This window comes from Lolium rigidum, chromosome 3 (assembly GCF_022539505.1).
Source record: "Lolium rigidum isolate FL_2022 chromosome 3, APGP_CSIRO_Lrig_0.1, whole genome shotgun sequence".
NCBI lineage: Eukaryota > Viridiplantae > Streptophyta > Magnoliopsida > Poales > Poaceae > Lolium > Lolium rigidum.
The window spans coordinates 56,698,217-56,718,212 of record NC_061510.1 but is presented as its reverse complement, the minus strand read 5'-3'; the positions used below and the strand labels follow the sequence as shown (position 1 = coordinate 56,718,212).

The following is a 19,996-nucleotide window of genomic DNA, read 5'->3' as shown; positions in this document are numbered from 1 at the left end:
TTACTACTACATAGATCGTAGCTCCGTGTCGCCATCCGTGATTGGACCGCGTGTCTCCTCATCGTCATCGGGCTCGGCGAACCAATAATCATCAATGAAACCCGGAGGTGGTCCATCTGCATCGAGGTCAATCCCCGCTTTGAACGCCTCGAGCAAACTCGAGTCTTCCGGGCACGGACATCCTCAGCTTCATCTTCTCGCATTGTCTCCATCCATGCCCGCGTCTTCTTGTTCATCGTCTACGACCATGTCATCGATAGTCGGCAAGCCGATTGTGAAATGGCCGGGGAGCCCTTCTTCCCGATAAAACTCGACACTCCTTGCTGAGGGGTCTACGCGGCGGTAATCGTCCTTGTTTGGCGGGGGCGGCCTATTGCGTGAAGGCACCGTCATCACAACATCCCATCCATGTAGACGTTTTGTCGGGTTTCAGCACGCGTACGGGAGATAGAATACTTGAAAGGCTCGGGTTGCCAAGATGTACACATCCTCTCCCTTATAAACGGAGTTCCTTTCAACTTCGACCAACCCAATTTCGGGATCCCGTCTCACCCGACGTGGGTCAAACCAATGGCATTTGAAGACGACGGGATTTAGCCCTTTGTGAAACCCGTAATTCAGCTCGTATATACCCTCGACTCTTCCATAGTAATGGAGCCCATCATCACCTTGACATACCACCCCACTATTTATTGTCTTCGCGTTGGGCCGGCTTGTTGTGTATTGATGGGTCCGGAAGCGATACCCGTTCACGTCATAGGAGTTGAACGCTTCTACGGAATGGTCAAAGCCCCTAGCAATTTTTCTTAGCCTCGACTTCATCTCTTTGTCGAGTTCTTGCCTACAAGTTTAGCACAAGAAGTTTAGAACGAGAAATGACCGATAAATGTAGGAAGTGCTAGCTAATTTGGATAGAATAGTACCAAATTACAAAACCAGCTACCGAAACCGAAACCGCCTCCCTTATCGAAAATTTGCTTGGATTCTTCCGGGGTAGGCTCCCCGTGGGTATTCTTCCAATGTATAGCCTTGAATTTCCTATACCGATGAAAAGATGAAGAGTTAGCCACGAACATACGAGTGAATGTTTGCGAATAATTAAATGGTTCGCACTTACTCGATGTACGGCTTCACTTCGACCATGGTGTTTAAGACATACGAGTGGATCAAGGTCCGCTCAGGTAGGTCCGTTCTGTACGGCTTCGAGCCACTTGACTTGCCACCAAGCCCCACGAAGATGCTAAGCTTGGGTACTTCTTCATTGTTGGCGGCATTGTAACGGAGGACCGGGTTGTGCTTTGTGGGAATGTTGGGATCATAGTGCTTAGTGGTGAAGTTTGCCACCTCCACGTTCAGGACTGCCTCGGCTATGGATGCTTCGATCTTGCATTTATTGCCAGTCATTTGACGAAGCTTTTGTGTTTCTCTCTCGGGACCAAACCGCCAACGGCCCCACTCGGGCCCCCTTTAAGCACTCCTCCGCGAGGTGCAGGATCATGTGTTGCATCGGATTAAAAAACCCCGGAGGAAAGATCTTCTCCGGATCGCAAAGCAACACGGGTGCCTCTTCATCCAGCTTCTCAATCACTTTAGTGTCTAACTCCCTAGCACAAATCCGGCGGAAGAAAAAACTCAACCTCGCTAGCACTCGCCAAGTCTTCTCGTGGGACATAGCCTCGAATCATCACCGGCATTATCCGCTCAAGCCATATGTGGTAGTCATGACTCTTCAGTCCTTGTACTCGCAAGCGTTTCAATGTTCGGGCCCTCATCCAGCTTGGCCGCGAACCCATCGGGGAAAACAAGGAGTCCTTCATCCATTGGAAGACCTCCCTTTTTGGGCCTTTGTGAGGCGGAACGGAGCGTGTGGCTTAGTCCAAGTTTTTTGGCACCATTAGGTGGCTGCATGTTCAACTCCGGCCTATCACACCACCTTTGTTGATCAATTCGAGCCTTTATGTTATCCTTCGTCTTCTCGATGTCCACAATCGTGCTCCAAATGGCTTCACCGATATTCTTCTCGTGTGCATTACATCAATGTTATGCGGGAGCTCGAGAAACTCAAAGTAAGGGAGCTTCCATAAGCACGGCTTGTGAGTCCATTGGTGTGTCTCCCCATATCCTAAGAAACCATTCCCATCGTGGCTAGGGCTCGAAGAGCATCTAACTCGGCCTTGATTTCCGTTCCGGTCTTCGGAATTGGCTTCGGGCCACGGACAACACGGCCTTTCTTGAAACTCTTTACATCACTCCCGTATGCATGCCTCCGCTCAAGGAACCGTCGAGCTTCATCAAAGCATGAATACTTGCCTCCCTTGTTTAGCGCAAGAAAGTCACGGCCCGTCCGCACCGTGGGCAAGGCCACTTCCCATGTGTACACCACCCGCGAACAAAGCACGTGCCGGCAGGTCATGCGGGGACGTGTGGTACCACACATACATATCGAAGTACTCCTTCTTTGATGCGTCATATGTTCGGATCCCGCGACCTTCCCAGCCACGAACCAAGTCATCCACCAGCGGTTCCGTGTACACATTCATGTTCTTGCCCGAGTATTTGGGCCCCGGGATTATCATCGACACAAACATGTTCTCCGATCTCATGCGTACGCCAGGGGGAGGTTCATGGGAATAACAAACACCGGCCAACAATCGTATACTCGCAGCCGACATACCATATGGATTGAACCCATCGTCTGATATCGCAATCGCTACGCTCCTCGGGTCACCCGCTTTCAGTGGAAATTTCTTCACAAAGTTCTTCCATGCAGTACCATCCGACGGATGTATCATCTTGTCGGTGTATCTGTTTCCTTCCACGGCCCACCTCATCCGCCGGCGTATCCTCGGTCATGAAGAGCCGCTGGATCCTCGGTAGAACCTGGAAGATAGCGGAGGATATTCTTGGCAACCGTGGTCCGCCTTTCCGACCATCACCATTGCGGTCTACCTCAAAGTATCTAGAGGAATTGCATTTGATGCAATAATTTGTGTCGCCGTGCTCCTCTCCGAATAGCATGCATCCCTTTGGACAAGCGTGTATCCGCTGAGATGACATCTTAAGGTCACCGAGCAATTTGGTCGAATAGTAGAAGTTTTGCGGCAAGAGGTGCCCTTTCGGCGAAGGCTGCCTACGATGACCGGAAGTTCATCGAACCCATCTCTCGCACAAGTTCCTATGGCACTTCAAGGCCATAAGGCGAGCGATGGCATCTAGTTGGGTAACCTCTCGTATTTTCATGTAGGGGTTTCGCGAAGCAAACAGAGCCTCATAATACTCCTTTGTGTTTTCCTCCGGGTCCTCACTTGTCTCCCGCATCCCGAGGTGTCTCCACCTCTACATGAGAGCTTTCAGCACATTACCATTAGCCAAGTTTTCTAAGCACCTATCAAAACCAGTGTCATATTCCCCCTAGGTTGAATCTGCCGCACCTCCTTCCTAGCACGTTTCTTTGCCTTTTCTCCATGGTAAGTCCAAATCATGTAGGACGGTGTGAACCCAAACTTGATCGGTGCAAACTCATAGTTTCCTTGTCCCGTGCCTTTCGGTTAGCGCACTTACTACAAGGGCACCAAACACTTATAGGTCTCCGCTAGGGATGGCAAACGCCCTATCCACAAACTGCTCTGTCTTTTCTCCCCATTCATCAAGATAGTTCCACCGACCGATTCTGCCATCGTACATCCAGCCACGATTATCCATCCTCTAATCAGCAACAAAACAGACGAACATAGCATTTATATATCAAATACGAAATAAATGCATCATATATTTATTTATTTTACGCGTGCATCAACCTGAAACTCTACTAGGTGGGCTCCTAGCAGCCGCCGGATCCGTAGATTGAGTACGTTCTCCGCAGCTCTACCCCGATCCGAGACAGATTTCGGCAGCACCTCCCCGCTGCTCTCCCGATACACGTCTCGGCAAAAAGCCGAGAGGGGTGTGCATCCGGAGAACAACGGGGGAGCGCTACCGAAATCCTGTCTCGGATCGGGTAGAGCACGGAGAACGTACCCAACTACGCATCCGCCCGGCTGTCCCGATAAATGCCGTAAGAGTTACGGTTCATAATATGCGAGACCACTAATGCATATTTATCCGCGTAACCCTTACGGTCGGGAAGAGACGCCTAGGTATCGCGACGAGACTTGGTGATCTAGACATAAAGAAAAAACCTAGGTACAAGAGAGGCGAACGGATTCTCACCCTCGAAGCGTGACCGACAGCCGGCGAAGAAGACCAATGACCCTCCGGCAACGCTCCTCAAGCACCCCGACAACGCCGGCCCCCGTGTCCACCTCGAAACATCGTCTGCATAGCGAGAAAAATAAATTAGTCATTCAAGTCAAGACTAAATTCTGCCTCATTCAAGTGTCTTATCTTGATCCATCCAAAGGCATAAGGCAAAGTATTTTAACTTCATGCATGATATGAATAAGATACCGGCTCATGTCAAAATATCACACAAATAGCAGTTTTCATTTAAATTTAACACACAAACAACCCATAGATTTCCAACTATCACACAAATAGCCCATAAATTTCCAAACTTCACAACAATTTATCTACATTCCTCACCTTCAATTTGCCTGCGAGATGGGCGGATGCATGGGCGCTAGGGATCGATGGGCAGCAGGGCGTCGGCCCGAGGCAAGGTGCGGGTGGAGGACCTCCCGAAATCGGAGGAGGAGGCGGCGGTACTTGGAGGCGGCGGCCGGAGTTGGAGGCAACCGCGAGCAGCAGCGGCAGCACGGGCGGCGGCGGAGGAGGGGCAAGCGGCGTCGGCTAGGGGAGACGCGAGCAGCGAGCACGGCGGCGGCGAGGAGGGGCAAGCGGCGGCGAGGGAGGGGCAGCGGCGGCGAGCAGGGCGCGCGAGCGGAGCTGGGGCGTGCGGCAGCGGCAGCTAGGGGAGGGCCCGCGGCGGTGGTTGTGGTGGCGGCGTGGGCGCGACTCGGGCGCGCGCGGGTGGGCCAAGCAGCGGCGGGCGGCGGCGGCGTGGAAGGGGGCACGAGGCGCGTGGTCGAGCTGGGCGTGTTCGCGGCTCGGGTGCCCGACCAGGTATCTTATCCGCGCACTTTGCCGTGCGCCGCTTTGCCGTGCGGCAAAGGGCCTCTTGCCGTGCGGCGACTCTTTGCCGTGCGCATGGCGGCTCTTGCGTACGGCGGGGATTCTTGCACTGTGCGCCTACGCACGGCAAAGAATTTTTATTTTATTTTTACCACTTCTATAACACTAAGAATTTTATTTGTAAATTATCAATAACATTAAGTTTTATTTGTAAATTATATTAAACTTGTTTTTCAAAATGTTTATTATTTAATACTATATGTTTCATGTTTTTCAAGAAATGTGTGATTAACCATAACCCTAACCCTAACCCTAAATCCTAACCCATTGATCTAGCCACATTAATCATAACCCTAACCCTAAATCATATAACCCTAAATCATATAACCCTAAATCATAACCCTAACCCTAAACCCTAACCCTAAATCCTAACACATTAATACTTAACCATAAATCCTAACACATTAATACTTATACATGCATCATAAACCCTAACTCTAACCCTAAACCCTAAACCTATATCTAACCATAAATACTTACCCTTTAACCTAAATCTTTGGTTCTCCATGTGTATATGTACTAAACAAACCTAAAGGAATGAAAAGTTACATTGGTGCACCTGCGCAGGAGAAATCTACGGGGTAGACCCACGGGCACGCGTTCACTGTTTTGGGGGAGAGGGAGACACGACCGCCGGAGCACCGGAACCCCACCAAACCTTGCATGTGGACCTATTCTATGTTTCAAAGTGTGGTGCAAGGTCTAATGGTGCAAAAGTAGCTCCCTAAACCCTAAACCCTAAGCCGGGAGGCTTCGAGCCCTAAACCCCTCTAAATCCCTAAACCACGACGCCGGAGCTGCAACCATGCATCATAAACCCTAACCCTAACCCTAAACCTAAACCTATACCCTAACCATAAATACTTACCCTTTAACCTAAACCTAGCCCTACCCCTAAACCTAGCCCTAACCCTACACCTAACCCCAACCGAGAATCCGGCTCACCGTCGATCGTGGTGATAATGGCTCTAGCTGCGGTGTATGTGCCAAAGGGTCCCAATCTTGGTTCTCCATGTGTATATGTACTAAACAAACCTAAAGGAATGAAAAGTTACATTGCGTGCACCCTCGCGAGAAATCTAGGGGGTAGACCCGCCGGGGCACGCGTTCCGCACTCGTTTTGGGGGAGGGAGGGGGATAACGACCGCCGAGCACCGGAACCCCACCAAACCTTGCATGTGGACCTGTTCTATGTTTCAAAGTGTGGTGCAAGGTCTAATGGTGCAAAAGTAGCTCCCCAAACCCTAAACCCTAAACCGGGGAGGCTTCGAGCCCTAAACCCCTCTAAATCCCTAAACCACGACGCCTGAGCCTGCGTAATCCATGCATCATAAACCCTAACCCTAACCCTAAACCCTAAACCTATACCTAACCATAAATACTTACCCTTTAACCTAAACCCTAGCCCTACCCCCACAACCTAGCGCCTAACCCTACACTCTAACCCTAACCTCAGCAGATCCCGCTCACCGTCGATCGTGTGATAATGGCTCCAGCCGGTAGGCAAAGGGTCCTAATCTTGATTCTGCCATGTATAGTGGACCAACCAAACCTGAAGGAACTGCCATGTGTATATGGTGCCAGGTCGCACGTGATGGAATGAAGAGCGAGGTTAGGACCCGCCGGAGACCGTACCGTCGCTGGGCGGCGTGATCGCGGCCGCCAGCTTCGGGTCGGTGAGGAGCAGTGATGAATGACGCGAGCACCTGGCGAACGGTCTCACGCCGAAAGCAGCTTGCATGTGGACCTATTCTATGGCCGGAGTGTAGGAGCTGCAAGGCCTCAACGCGTGCAAAAGTAGCCCTAAACCCGCGTGAGCCGCTAGAACCGTGCGGATGCCTGAGCGGAGACCCTCAAGCCTCTAAACTCCCTACCGCGCCTTATCCGCATTCTTTGCCGTGCGGCCTCTTGCCGTGCGGCAAAGGTCCTTTGCCGTGCGGGAAGCTTTGCCGTGCGCAGCAGTGCCTTTGCCGTGACGGCGAGCTTCTTTACCGTGCGCCTGCGCACGCAAAGCATTTTTTTTTTATTTTTACCACTTCTATAACACTAAGAATTTTAATTGTAAATTATCAATAACATTAAGTTTTATTTGTAAATTATATTAAACTTGTTTTTCAAAATGTGTATTATGTAATACTATATGTTTCATGTTTTTCAAGAAATGTGTGATTAACCATAACCCTAACCCTAACCCTAAATCCTAACCCATTGATCTAGCCACATTAATCATAACCCTAACCCTAAATCATATAACCCTAAATCATATAACCCTAAATCATAACCCTAACCCTAAACCCTAACCCTAAATCCTAACACATTAATACTTAACCATAAATCCTAACACATTAATACTTAACCATGCATCATAAACCCTAACTCTAACCCTAAACCCTAAACCTATACCTAACCATAAATACTTACCCTTTAACCTAAATCTTTGGTTCTCCATGTGTATATGTACTAAACAAACCTAAAAGAATGAAAAGTTACATTGGTGCACCCTCGCGTGAGAAATCTAGGGGGTAGACCCGCCGGGAACCCGTTTCGCTGTTTTGGGGGGAGGAGGGGGAGAACGACCGCCGGAACACCGGAACCCCACCAAATCTTGCATGTGGGCCTATGCTATGTGTGAAAGTGTGGTGCAAGGTGTAATGGTGCAAAAGTAGCTCCCCTAAACCCTAAACCCTAAACTGGGGAGGCTTCGAGCCCTAAACCCCTCTAAATCCCTAAACCACGACGCCGAGCTGCAGAAGCATGCATCATAAACCCTAACCCTAACCCTAAACCCTAAACCTAAACCTAACAATAAATACTTACCCTTTAACCTAAACCCTAGCCCTAGCCCCTAAACCCTAGCCCTAACCCTACACCTAACCCTAACCAGTAGACCAGGCACACCGTCGATCGTGTGATAATGGCTCTAGCTGCTGGTATATGTACCAAAGGGTCCCAATCTTTGGTTCTCCATGTGTATATGTACTAAACAAACATAAAGGAATGAAAAGTTACATTGGTGCACCCTCGCGCGGAGAAATCTAGTGGGGTAGACCCGTCTGGGCACACGTTCCGCTGTTTTGGGGGGAGGAGGGGGATAACGACCGCCGAGCACCGGAACCCCACCAAACCTTGCATGTGGACCTATTCTATGTGTCAAAGTGTGATGCAAGGTGTGATTCACAAAATGGTGCATGGCATGGATCCCCGGTCTCGACATTCCTCACCTTCGGGCGATAACACTTACCATGATTCCCGGACGTGTACGCTCGAAGTGTCCCGCCTGCGGGTATATCGGGGGCTAGACTGTGCCAAAGGGTGCCACACATGGTTTTCCATATGTCCATGGACTAAACAAACCTAAACCTATGAAAAGTTACATTGGTGCACCTCGCGCGGAGAAATCTAGGGGGTAGACCCGCCGGGCACACGTTCCACTGTTTTGGGGGAGGAGGGGGATAACGACCGCCGGAGCACCGAACCCCACCAAACCTTGCATGTGGACCTATGATATGTGTCAAAGTGTGGTGCAAGGTCTAATGGTGCAAAAGTAGCTCCCCTAAACCCTAAACCCTAAACCGGGGAGGCTTCGAGCCCTAAACCCTCTAAATCCCTAAACCACGACGCCGGAGCTGCGAAGCATGCATCATAAACCCTAACCCTAACCCTAAACCCTAAACCTAAACCTAACCATAAATACTTACCCTTTAACCTAAACCCTAGCCCTAGCCCCTAAACCCTAGCCCTAACCCTACACCTAACCCTAACCGAGTAGATCGTGCACACCGTCGATCGTGTGATAATGGCTCTAGCTGCTGGTATATGTGCCAAAGGGTCCCAATCTTTGGTTCTCCATGTGTATATGTACTAAACAAACCTAAAATAATGAAAAGTTACATTGGTGCACCCTCGCGGAGAAATCTAGGGGGTAGACCCGCCAGGGCACGCGTTCCGCTGTTTTGGGGGAGGAGGGGATAACGACCGCCGGAGCACCGGAACCCCACCAAACCTTGCATGTGGACCTATGATATGTGTCAAAGTGTGATGCAAGGTGTAATTCACCAAATGGTGCATGGCATGGATCCCCGGTCTGACATCCCTCACCTTCGGGCGATAACACTTACCGCATTCCCGGACGTGTACGGTGAAGTGTCCCGCCGCGGGTATATCGGGGGCTAGACTGTGCCAAAGGGTGCCACACATGGTTTTCCATATGTCCATGGACTAAACAAACCTAAACCTATGAAAAGGTATATTGGTGGAACCTCGCGCGGAGAAATCTAGGGGGGTAGACCCGCCGGGGCACACGTTCACGCTGTTTTGGGGGAGGAGGGGGATAACGACCGCCGGAGCACCGTAACCCCACCAAACCTTGCATGTGGACCTATGATATGTGTCAAAGTGTGGTGCAAGGTCTAATGGTGCAAAAGTAGCTCCCCTAAACCCTAAACCCTAAACTGGGGAGGCTTCGAGCCCTAAACCCCTCTAAATCCCTAAACCACGACGCCGGAGCTGCAGAAGCATGCATCATAAACCCTAACCCTAACCCTAAACCTAAACCTAACCATAAATACTTACCCTTTAACCTAAACCCTAGCCCTAGCCCCTAAACCCTAGCCCTAACCCTACACCTAACCCTAACCAGTAGATCAGGCACACCGTCGATCGTGTGATAATGGCTCTAGCTGCTGGTATATGTGCCAAAGGGTCCCAATCTTTGGTTCTCCATGTGTATATGTACTAAACAAACCTAAAATAATGAAAAGTTACATTGGTGCACCCTCGCGCGGAGAAATCTAGGGGGTAGACCCGCCGGGCACGCGTTCCGCTGCTTTGGGGGAGGAGGGGATAACGACCGCCGGAGCACCGGAACCCCACCAAACCTTGCATGTGGACCTATGATATGTGTCAAAGTGTGATGCAAGGTGTAATTCACCAAATGGTGCATGGCATGGATCCCCGGTCTGACATCCCTCACCTTCGGGCGATAACACTTAACGCATTCCCGGACGTGTACGGTGAAGTGTCCCGCCGCGGGTATATCGGGGGCTAGACTGTGCCAAAGGGTGCCACACATGGTTTTCCATATGTCCATGGACTAAACAAACCTAAACCTATGAAAAGGTATATTGGTGGAACCTCGCGCGGAGAAATCTAGGGGGGTAGACCCGCCGGGGCACACGTTCCGCTGTTTTGGGGGAGGAGGGGGATAACGACCGCCGGAGCACCGTAACCCCACCAAACCTTGCATGTGGACCTATGATATGTGTCAAAGTGTGGTGCAAGGTCTAATGGTGCAAAAGTAGCTCCCCTAAACCCTAAACCCTAAACCGGGAGGCTTCGAGCCCTAAACCCCTCTAAATCCCTAAACCACGACGCCTGAGCTGCGAAGCATGCATCATAAACCCTAACCCTAACCCTAAACCCTAAACCTAAACCTAACCATAAATACTTACCCTTTAACCTAAACCCTAGCCCTAGCCCCTAAACCCTAGCCCTAACCCTACACCCTAACCCTAACCGATAGATCGATGCACACCGTCGATCGTGTGATAATGGCTCTAGCTGCTTGGTATATGTGCCAAAGGGTCCCAATCTTTGGTTCTCCATGTGTATATGTACAAAACAAACCTAAAATAATGAAAAGTTACATTGGTGCACCCTCGCGCGGAGAAATCTAGGGGGTAGACCCGCCGGGCACGCGTTCCGCTGTTTTGGGGGAGGAGGGGATAACGACCGCGGAGCACCTGGAACCCCACCAAACCTTGCATGTGGACCTATGATATGTGTCAAAGTGTGATGCTAGGTGTAATTCACCAAATGGTGCATGGCATGGATCCCCGGTCCGACATCCCTCACCTTCGGGCGATAACACTTAACGATTCCCGGACGTGTACGGTGAAGTGTCCCGCCGCGGGTATATCGGGGGCTAGACTGTGCCAAAGGGTGCCACACATGGTTTTCCATATGTCCATGGACTAAACAAACCTAAACCTATGAAAAGGTATATTGGTGGAACCTCGCGCGGAGAAATCTAGGGGGTAGACCCGCCGGGCACACGTTCCATTGTTTTGGGGGAGGAGGGGATAACGACCGCCGGAGCACCGTAACCCCACCAAACCTTGCATGTGGACCTATGATATGTGTCAAAGTGTGGTGCAAGGTCTAATGGTGCAAAAGTAGCTCCCCTAAACCCTAAACCCTAAACTGGGGAGGCTTCGAGCCCTAAACCCCTCTAAATCCCTAAACCACGACGCCTGAGCTGCGAAGCATGCATCATAAACCCTAACCCTAACCCTAAACCCTAAACCTAAACCTAACCATAAATACTTACCCTTTAACCTAAACCCTAGCCCTAGCCCCTAAACCCTAGCCCTAACCCTACACCCTAACCCTAACCGATAGATCGAGCACACCGTCGATCGTGTGATAATGGCTCTAGCTGCTTGGTATATGTGCCAAAGGGTCCCAATCTTTGGTTCTCCATGTGTATATGTACAAAACAAACCTAAAATAATGAAAAGTTACATTGGTGCACCCTGCGCGGAGAAATCTAGGGGGTAGACCCGCCGGAGCACGCGTTCCGCTGTTTTGGGGGAGGAGGGATAACGACCGCCGGAGCACCGGAACCCCACCAAACCTTGCATGTGGACCTATGATATGTGTCAAAGTGTGATGCTAGGTGTAATTCACCAAATGGTGCATGGCATGGATCCCCGGTCTGACATCCCTCACCTTCGGGCGATAACACTTAACGATTCCCGGACGTGTACGGTGAAGTGTCCCGCCGCGGGTATATCGGGGGCTAGACCGTGCCAAAGGGTGCCACACATGGTTTTCCATATGTCCATGGACTAAACAAACCTAAACCTATGAAAAGGTATATTGGTGGAACCTCGCGCGGAGAAATCTAGGGGGTAGACCATCCGGGCCCACAGACAACCGTTTTTAGGGGGAATGACCCCGGAGCACCGAAATGCAACCAAAACTTGCAACTGGACCTAAAACCTACCCTAACAAACCTAAGAGAATGAAAAAGTACATTGTGCACCCTCGCGGAGAAATCAACGGGGTAGACCCGCCGTCCCGTCGTTTTGGGGGAAGGAGGGGGACGGCCGCCGGAGCACCGGAACCCTCATATTTGTGGGGGATGAGCATGGAGATTAATTTTGTATTGCACATTGTCTTAAGTAACACTAATAAATAGTCATCAAAAAGTAAAACTAATAAAAAAATAAATATAAGTATTAGATGAAATAAAATAGAAAGAAAAACAAATAAAATGAAGTATGGCGCACGGCAAAGAAGGAGTGCACGGCAAAGGCGTCTTTGCCGTGCATTTTATCTGGCCGCACGGCAGAGGAGGCCCACGGCAATGTCCCAGTCCTTTGCCGAGCACAGTTTCTTTGCCGTGCGGCCTCCGTTGGCTTTGCCGTCATGTTTTCTTTGCCGTGCGCGTTTGAGGAACTTTGCCGTGCGAGGGAACGTTGCCGTGCGGCATGGGTGAGGTTGCCGTGCTCTTTATCTTTGCCGTGCGCCGCCCTTTAACTTTGCCGTGCACATATTCTTTGCCGTGCGTGCCTCTTGCGGCGCACGGCAAAGAATTCTTTGCCGTGCGGTGCCTCACGGCAATGATATGCTGCACGGCAGCGCCTGATTTTCCTGTAGTGAAGGTACTCATCTCTCTCTCTCAGATCTAGCAGTGTATCCAACAGCATAGCATCTACCTGTATAAGATCTAGTGTAGTCGTTGGCTACTCTAACAACCAGCAGTCCTCCGTAACAAATCATGCAAGATCAGATATCTTCAGTGTTCAGTACGCAACCTGGCTCTACCGCCGGCCGACCCCCTGGCCTGCCAGGCTGCCAAGATGGCGTGAGAGCCTAGATCTGAGAATCCCGTGCGTGCGTGTATGAGCAGATCCAAAGGTAGCAGTCGTCACCGAGGATCAGAGCATCTGTGATTGATGCGATTGCATTGGCCAAGCAGACGCTGCTGCCCAACAAACGGACAAGACGAACATTCTTTCAATTACAGCGGCTGCCTGGCAGCTAGCTCGCTTAACGCCTGAGCTAACCTGCACTGGCCCATGGCGCCGGTCTGAATCTGCCCGCTGACGGCGGCTCCGGTCCGACGGCGCGCGCACACACCGGCCGTGTGCACCGTACGTGCACAACTCAAGTGAGGTCACATGCATGGACACGCAGACGCGGACCGACGGATGATCATGCGCTATGGCAAGGCAATCAAATGTCGAGAGCACTTGTTTTTTAATGCGGAAACCGTCGTCCGTCGGGGGATCTTGCTAGCTTGGTGCCGGCCATGCGGCGCGGGACGTAGGCGTCGTCACGGCGAGCGGGGCGCCACATTGAAGTCGATACTCCTCTCGAGAGGCAATATGGAGCGCGCACGCGGCGGCATGCACGCGCTCCGTGTGACCGGCGTTAACTACTCGACCGTCGGATTAGATTGCTGCTGCTCCCCGTGGGTTCCCGTTCCGTTGTCACGGGAAACCGGCCGCCTCCCTCATGTCATGCGGTTTGGCGTGGCTAGCTAGCTCTCACCTCACCTCCTGATGCATCAGTGCATCTTTTATTCTCACCTGTAGGTACGCGATGGGCAATCTAGCTTGGATACTCTCACCTGCATATTTTACTCCCTACACGCTTTCTCTAGTCTTGACTGTTAACATATTCTACTCCGTAGCGAATACCCGTGATGACACATGACTGTTTGCGACTAGAAGCATCCACACTGGATGCAATTATACGATCGATCGAGTGCGGTGGCAAATTAGCAGTAGTTTTACGATTAGCTCATACATGAGTACATGACACATAATTGGCGCTGGGTATCAGTTTGTCGTCCCTGACTCAACATCAGACATATTTAAAAAAACCAATTAGCATTACTAATTCTCAGGTAGCTTACAATGAACTTAGTGTCCAACCAAGTCCAAAACCGATAGATTCGCAAATCACAAATTATAGGATATGACATCATTTGACTAAGGATCAAGCTAATTCTTACTTAGCTGAGAATTAGTCACGCCTGAAAACGATTGGCTAACTTTGCGAAAAGTGTCGTTGGCTCCCGAACATAAGTCTAGTGATCCTTCCATTCTAAAAAAAATTAAAACCATATTTACATGTTTAAAAAAATTCTGAATAATAAATTACAGATTATGATTTTTTGTGAAAACCTCCATTGATATGTTAATAATTATTGATAGTAGTAGTATAAAGAACATAAAAATTTATAAAATTACAACTAGGTTATTGGACCATCTAACGACGACTAAACGCTGGAGCGCTAAAGGCATGCCGCCATCTTCACCCCTCCATTGTTGGAGCCAGCCAATGATTATCGTAGTATAGCTTGTCATAGTAGAGAAATAAGAAGTCGTCATGCTAATATCACAAAAGAGCAGCAAACTCAAAACGCGGAATTCTTTGCATTCTAGTCTGCAAAAAGGAACGATAAAATCTACTCGCATGGTTTCATAATTCTTGTCGTGGTTTTAGTTCAAATTTAAATTGAAATAATGAAAAGAATTATGAAGCGTAGGAAGTAATAAAATTGGAGAATTGAAAATATACGTACTCAGCTCCATACTTTCTAAATTTTTGTGAATCTCAGGATACAAAATATTCAAGATTTATATTTTTCCCGTTCGCTGGATACCTTATTTGTTACATCAATTTTTTTTAAAAAAATTGAAACTTGTAATTATTATCTTCTACTTTTTTAATTGCAGTACCACTAGAACTGGGTAACCAAAAATCTCCACTCAATTTTGATCAATTAATCATGATTGATTTCTTATATTAACTCTCCATCTCAATCAATAGACTGAAACATTACTATACTCAATGATGTGATGATTCTCTAAATAATGTTTCCTCACGAAAGAGATATCCATACGTCCCTAAAAACAACTTAACTTTATTCAGATACGAAGAATTATATTTTAGTTATAGATATATTCTTATCTAGAAAAACTTAAACACTTTATTTTAGAAGTTACGAAGTACAGGATCATCGGTAATTTCTAGTGTGAACTTTTTTTTAGTTTTGCAGAGTCCAATCCACGGTGAAACGCGGTTTGGAGTACTCCAAACACCGGCCACACCGGGCAGTTACTATCATGGAGCGGTTTGTTCCAGATTCTCCCCCATCATTGAATCGGGACACGTTACATGGGTGACCTCGGACGGTTGCTGTGTAGCCCGATCCCAGACAGCCGACTTACAACGTAACTGCCGGAGCGACAAATCTGCACGCCCGTTTAACACTCTACGTGGACCGTCCCTGATCAACGGAAATATATCGTTGTTGCCTTGCGTCGCGCGGCCGGCTCTTTCTTGGCATGCTGCTTGAAACTACCACGTACGCCCCGATCCAACGTCCTTAATTTGCTCAATCTTTCAGGCATTCGCTCTCACAGAACAGAATCAAACACTCCCTTGGTTTCACTAATGTATGACATTTTAGCATTCTTAGATGGATGTATCTGGATGGTTTTTAGTATATGTAATCTTATTTATTTTGGTCTATATCTAATCCATCTTAAAAAAAAAGTCTTACATTAGTGAACAAACGAAGTACTCCAGAACATCATGATTTATTTTTCGAGGCTTGCTCCACTACAACCTCCTCCCCTGAAATCAACCAAACCTAACTAGAACTATCCAAACCGATGTACAAAGCCAAATCCAAAACTCGGTATGCTCACGTATACGCATACCATACTCTTCAACCTGTTTCACACGAGCGGTACAACCCTGGTCCATCTCAGGTACGTGCCGAAGGTGCTCACCGCATCCGCCAAAAGACAGTCCGGCGTGACTCCAGCAAGAGTCCGGCTAGTCTCGTTCCAAACGCTCGGACGACCCGGTCCAATTGTTGTAGACTGTTTGGTCGTTCATCGCATCGACATCCAGCCTGCATGCTGTTAGCAACCTTGTCAACACGCAGCTAAGAGGCATTTCCGAGGCTCATGTTGGCCAGTGCCTCCTCGCAGTACCTCGTGGCCGCCAGCACCGCGTTGTCGTCCCTCCCACCCGCTGGCCACAAATGCCACCGCGCGGAAGAGTCATCGCCGTACGTAAATACTTGTATCCATACATATGCAACATATTCATACAATTTGTTGGACCATACGGGTTTTATACAGTGCTACATATATTGTTTAGTATTTATGACGTAGAGGTATCAAGCGATCTTAGCCGTCCTTATGTTTAAGTTTGCTTTGAGTTTAGAGAGAAGGTTGTTATTTTCCGGCTAACTACTACCAGCTTCTAGTTAAGCCGAGTGGTTGTGTGAAAATTGCCTTGGTTAACCAGCTTACACCATGACACACAAGTATACAACAGAACAGATTAGATGGTTAAGTCGTCAGGGCAGACGAGAGGGCTAGCTAGCTTTCTCACTAATAAATCAACCAGCAAAAAGCGAAAGTGACAGGGACGCAATTTGGAGTTTAGGCCCCGACAGGCACAATCATTGAGACGTATATGCATACAGGAAAGTTAGAAAGGTATACAAATTACACACGTACGCACCCGACAGGAAGGCTCTCCCTGCCCCTCTCATGTCATCACATACTAGGAATTCACCACGGCACAGCGGCGGCTTAATCTAATGGTCTCCCTCTCCTCCGATAATTAGCTTTTGAAACAAAAAGGCAGAGAAGCTAACTGGAAAGGAGAGGTCCACGGTTACATGCATGAACAAGAATATACAACGGCCATGGCCGGTTTGAGTAGTAGCTAGCTACGGCTGTTTGACTACCTATCTGTCTATGGATGGAGTCTATGATTGATGGATTAGCTAAATGGATGAAAGATTCGGAACTAAACCCCCAGACCAAGAAAGAGCAAAAGTAGGAGGATCATGTCCATGTCCCTGCAGGATCGTATGTTGCTTGCGAGGTGAGGTATTAGCTATGGCGGTAGCTGCTACTGCTCGTAGCTAAGCTAGCTAGCTACAGTAGCAGGGGTGCGATGGAGCGCAGATCAGCAGGCGGCGGAGTGGGTGAAGGGGTTGAAGAAGTGGTGGGTGGCCTTGGGCCTGTCCGGGTCGACCTTGCCGCCGGCGGTGGTGGCGCGCTCGCAGGACGGGCAGATGCTCAGCGTGGCGGCCGGCAGCTGCATGTAGAACGGCGGCGCCCCGGAGGACGGTGGCCCGGAGTTGCTGGCGTTGGTCGGCGGCGGCGGCGGGGCGTACTTGAGGGCGCGGAGCTCCTGCAGCTCGCGCTGCAGGCGGCGGTTCTCCTCGGTGAGCGTCTCGCAGCAGCGCTTGAGGAACTCGCAGTCCACCTCCGTCTGCTTCAGCTTCGTCCTGCATGCATCATGCGAACCAAATCAGAAATGAGATCACCCGCAGTGTTTTTAGGCATGTGTAAAATTTAGGCTCAATGATTTTTCATGCATGCATGGACGTAACAGAAAAGGTGCTAACTTATGCATGCATGTGTAAAATTTATGCACTAAAATTTATGCACTAACTTAATTGGTGCGTATGGAAAATACAGAGTTACTAACCGGGCTCTTCTGTTTTGGAACCAAACCTCCACCTGCCTCGGCCTGAGGTTGAGCTGCTTGGCTAAAGCGACTTTCTGCTTCTGCTCAAATCCAAAAAGAAGACACAAGAAGGTTGTTCAGTTGCTTATATCCATCGATCAACCATATCTGCGAGTTTGCTTCTTTGCATGTATAAGCTCAAAAAGAATAGAGAAGATCTCAGCTATGGCAACAGATGGTCCTTTCTTTCGAAGTAACTAGTACTCCGTATTAATTTGATGATTAGGTAAGTGCAGCTATCTGCGGCCGGTCAACCGAGTGGAATCAAAGCATCAAACGTGAGCGGTACGCATACGTTCGTACTACCGACGTACGTACCGGGTTGAGGGTGCTGTGCTCCTTGAAGCGGTCCTCCAGGAGCGCGGACTGCTCCTTGGTGAGCCGCAGCTTCTTCCTCGTGCTGCCGTCGTCTTCGTCCTCCGCCGCCGCCGTGGAGGATACCATCTCGCCCAGGTCCGCCGCGTCCTCCAGGCGCTCGCGCTTCACCCCCACTGACAGCGACGACACGCTGTGGCCGCCGCCGCCGGAGGCGGTGGCGGTCGCGGTGACGGTGGTCGTGTCGTCCGGCATGCTGAGCGTCAGCGACGGCTCCATGGAGGGCGCCTCCCACCGGGCCTGCCGGCTGCTGCGGTGTGCGGCCGTTGACGAGTCGCCTCCGCCGCCGCCGAGGGACAGGCCCAGCGCCAGGCCTGCGTCGTGGACCTCCTCCTGCGCCATGCCTAACGTGCAGCTAGCACAACCGGCAGGGCAGCTATGTGTCAGCCGCACGCGCCAATGGTTTCTGCTAGCTAGCTTGGCTGGAGAACCCGCGAGCTACCTTCGCCGCGCTTTGGGAGGCAGGCACCGACTTTAATCCAGCTCGCTCTGGTGCCAAGTCTGTTGAATTCTCGCGCGCGAGGTGTCGCGGAGGCGCATGCACGTACGCGTGTGCGTTGGTGTGCTTGGGTAGAAGGAGGAGAGGAGAGGAGAGGAGAGGTGAGGGAGGAAGGAAGGAATGAGTGAGGGGAATGAATTGGTTGAGGGGTTGAGAATATTTGAGGAGGAAGAAGGGGGGACAGGGCGACGCCGAACCCACATCACACATGCGTACCCGCACGCGCACTCACACTCGATCGACACTTGCGGAGCTTTGACAAGCCCAGCTGCAGCAGCGGCAACAGGGAGGTCCAAGCATGCTCCACAGACCAGCGGAGTGCCGTGCTGCGCCCTCTGTGTTTCCTGCTGACAGTAGCTCCTACCGGTCGACCTCTATATTTTCTCAACACCCATCACTGCTGCTCTAAAGTTTTATTTTTTCTGCGAGAATGATTAGTCGTGAGTAAGGTGCGAGCTGAACACGTGGACGCGCCTGTGTAAAGGGGCTGGCAATATTAGAAGCCGCGCGCACGCACACATCGCTCATCTCTCTCTCTCTCGCCCCTTCTGCCCATACGCAAGCTAGCATGTAGGTACTACAAAAGGTGAGACATCCGAATCCCCTCTTTTGTGTACTGGTTTCCGAGGGTGGTCAGTTAGGTACGTACCTAAGTGTATAGATAACTGATCATGTTCAAGGTGGTATTGCCTGAGTTGTACGTAGTACCTTTTCCGGCCCAAGTTAATTAACGCAGATCAGGGAGAGTTGTAATTTTTTACATTACGATCATGACTTCGATCCAAGTTTCTTTGGCTGATTTTTTTTTTTTGAAGCTTTCACCGGGGGGAGAAAATCCCCACCTGAATATATTGCATCAAAAGAGCATTACAAGACCAGGCTCTTGTCCACCCTTGAGGGTTGACATTGGTCAGGATAAATAAGTTGTTACAACAATAGAGAAAAAGAAGACGACAAATGCACTTGATAGGCACTATCTAGCTTACAAGCACGGCGACATCAGCAGGAGACAGGCACATGCACTAGGCTGAGGAGTGGCACTGAACGCCATCGAAGGGTATCACAATTCCGAGTCATTGCAAATGCAGCGCGACCAGCATGCTTAGCAGTCATCCGGAATTTGGCGGTTCAGAGCAATGGGGTCAACGAGTGTCGTCGGCTTGTGCGAAGGGCCTTGCGCCACCGAGACGACATTGCAGACACGAAGCTCGCTGGCCATCATTGCCATCATTGCGAGGAGTTTCTGTCAACGCCTTCGAAGGGCTTTGTGATACGTCTCCGACGTATCGATAATTTCTTATGTTCCATGCCACATTATTGATGATATCTACATGTTTTATGCATACTTTATGTCATATTTATGCATTTTCTGGAACTAACCTATTAACGAGATGCCGAAGAGCCGATTCTTGT

General features: G+C 49.9%; 1 protein-coding gene across 1 annotated transcript; it reads right to left on the bottom strand.

Annotated features, from left to right (window-relative positions):
• Nucleotides 1-16,599: 16,599 nt before the first annotated feature.
• LOC124696200 (homeobox-leucine zipper protein HOX19-like) lies at nucleotides 16,600-18,832 on the bottom strand. The gene is made up of 3 exons (XM_047228962.1): nucleotides 18,028-18,832; nucleotides 17,671-17,750; nucleotides 16,600-17,467 (listed from the first exon to the last, which is right to left on the bottom strand). Exons 1-3 carry the CDS (start codon nucleotides 18,424-18,426, stop codon nucleotides 17,143-17,145), a joined length of 804 nt encoding a protein of 267 aa, XP_047084918.1. The 5' UTR covers nucleotides 18,427-18,832; the 3' UTR covers nucleotides 16,600-17,142.
• Nucleotides 18,833-19,996: the final 1,164 nt, after the last annotated feature.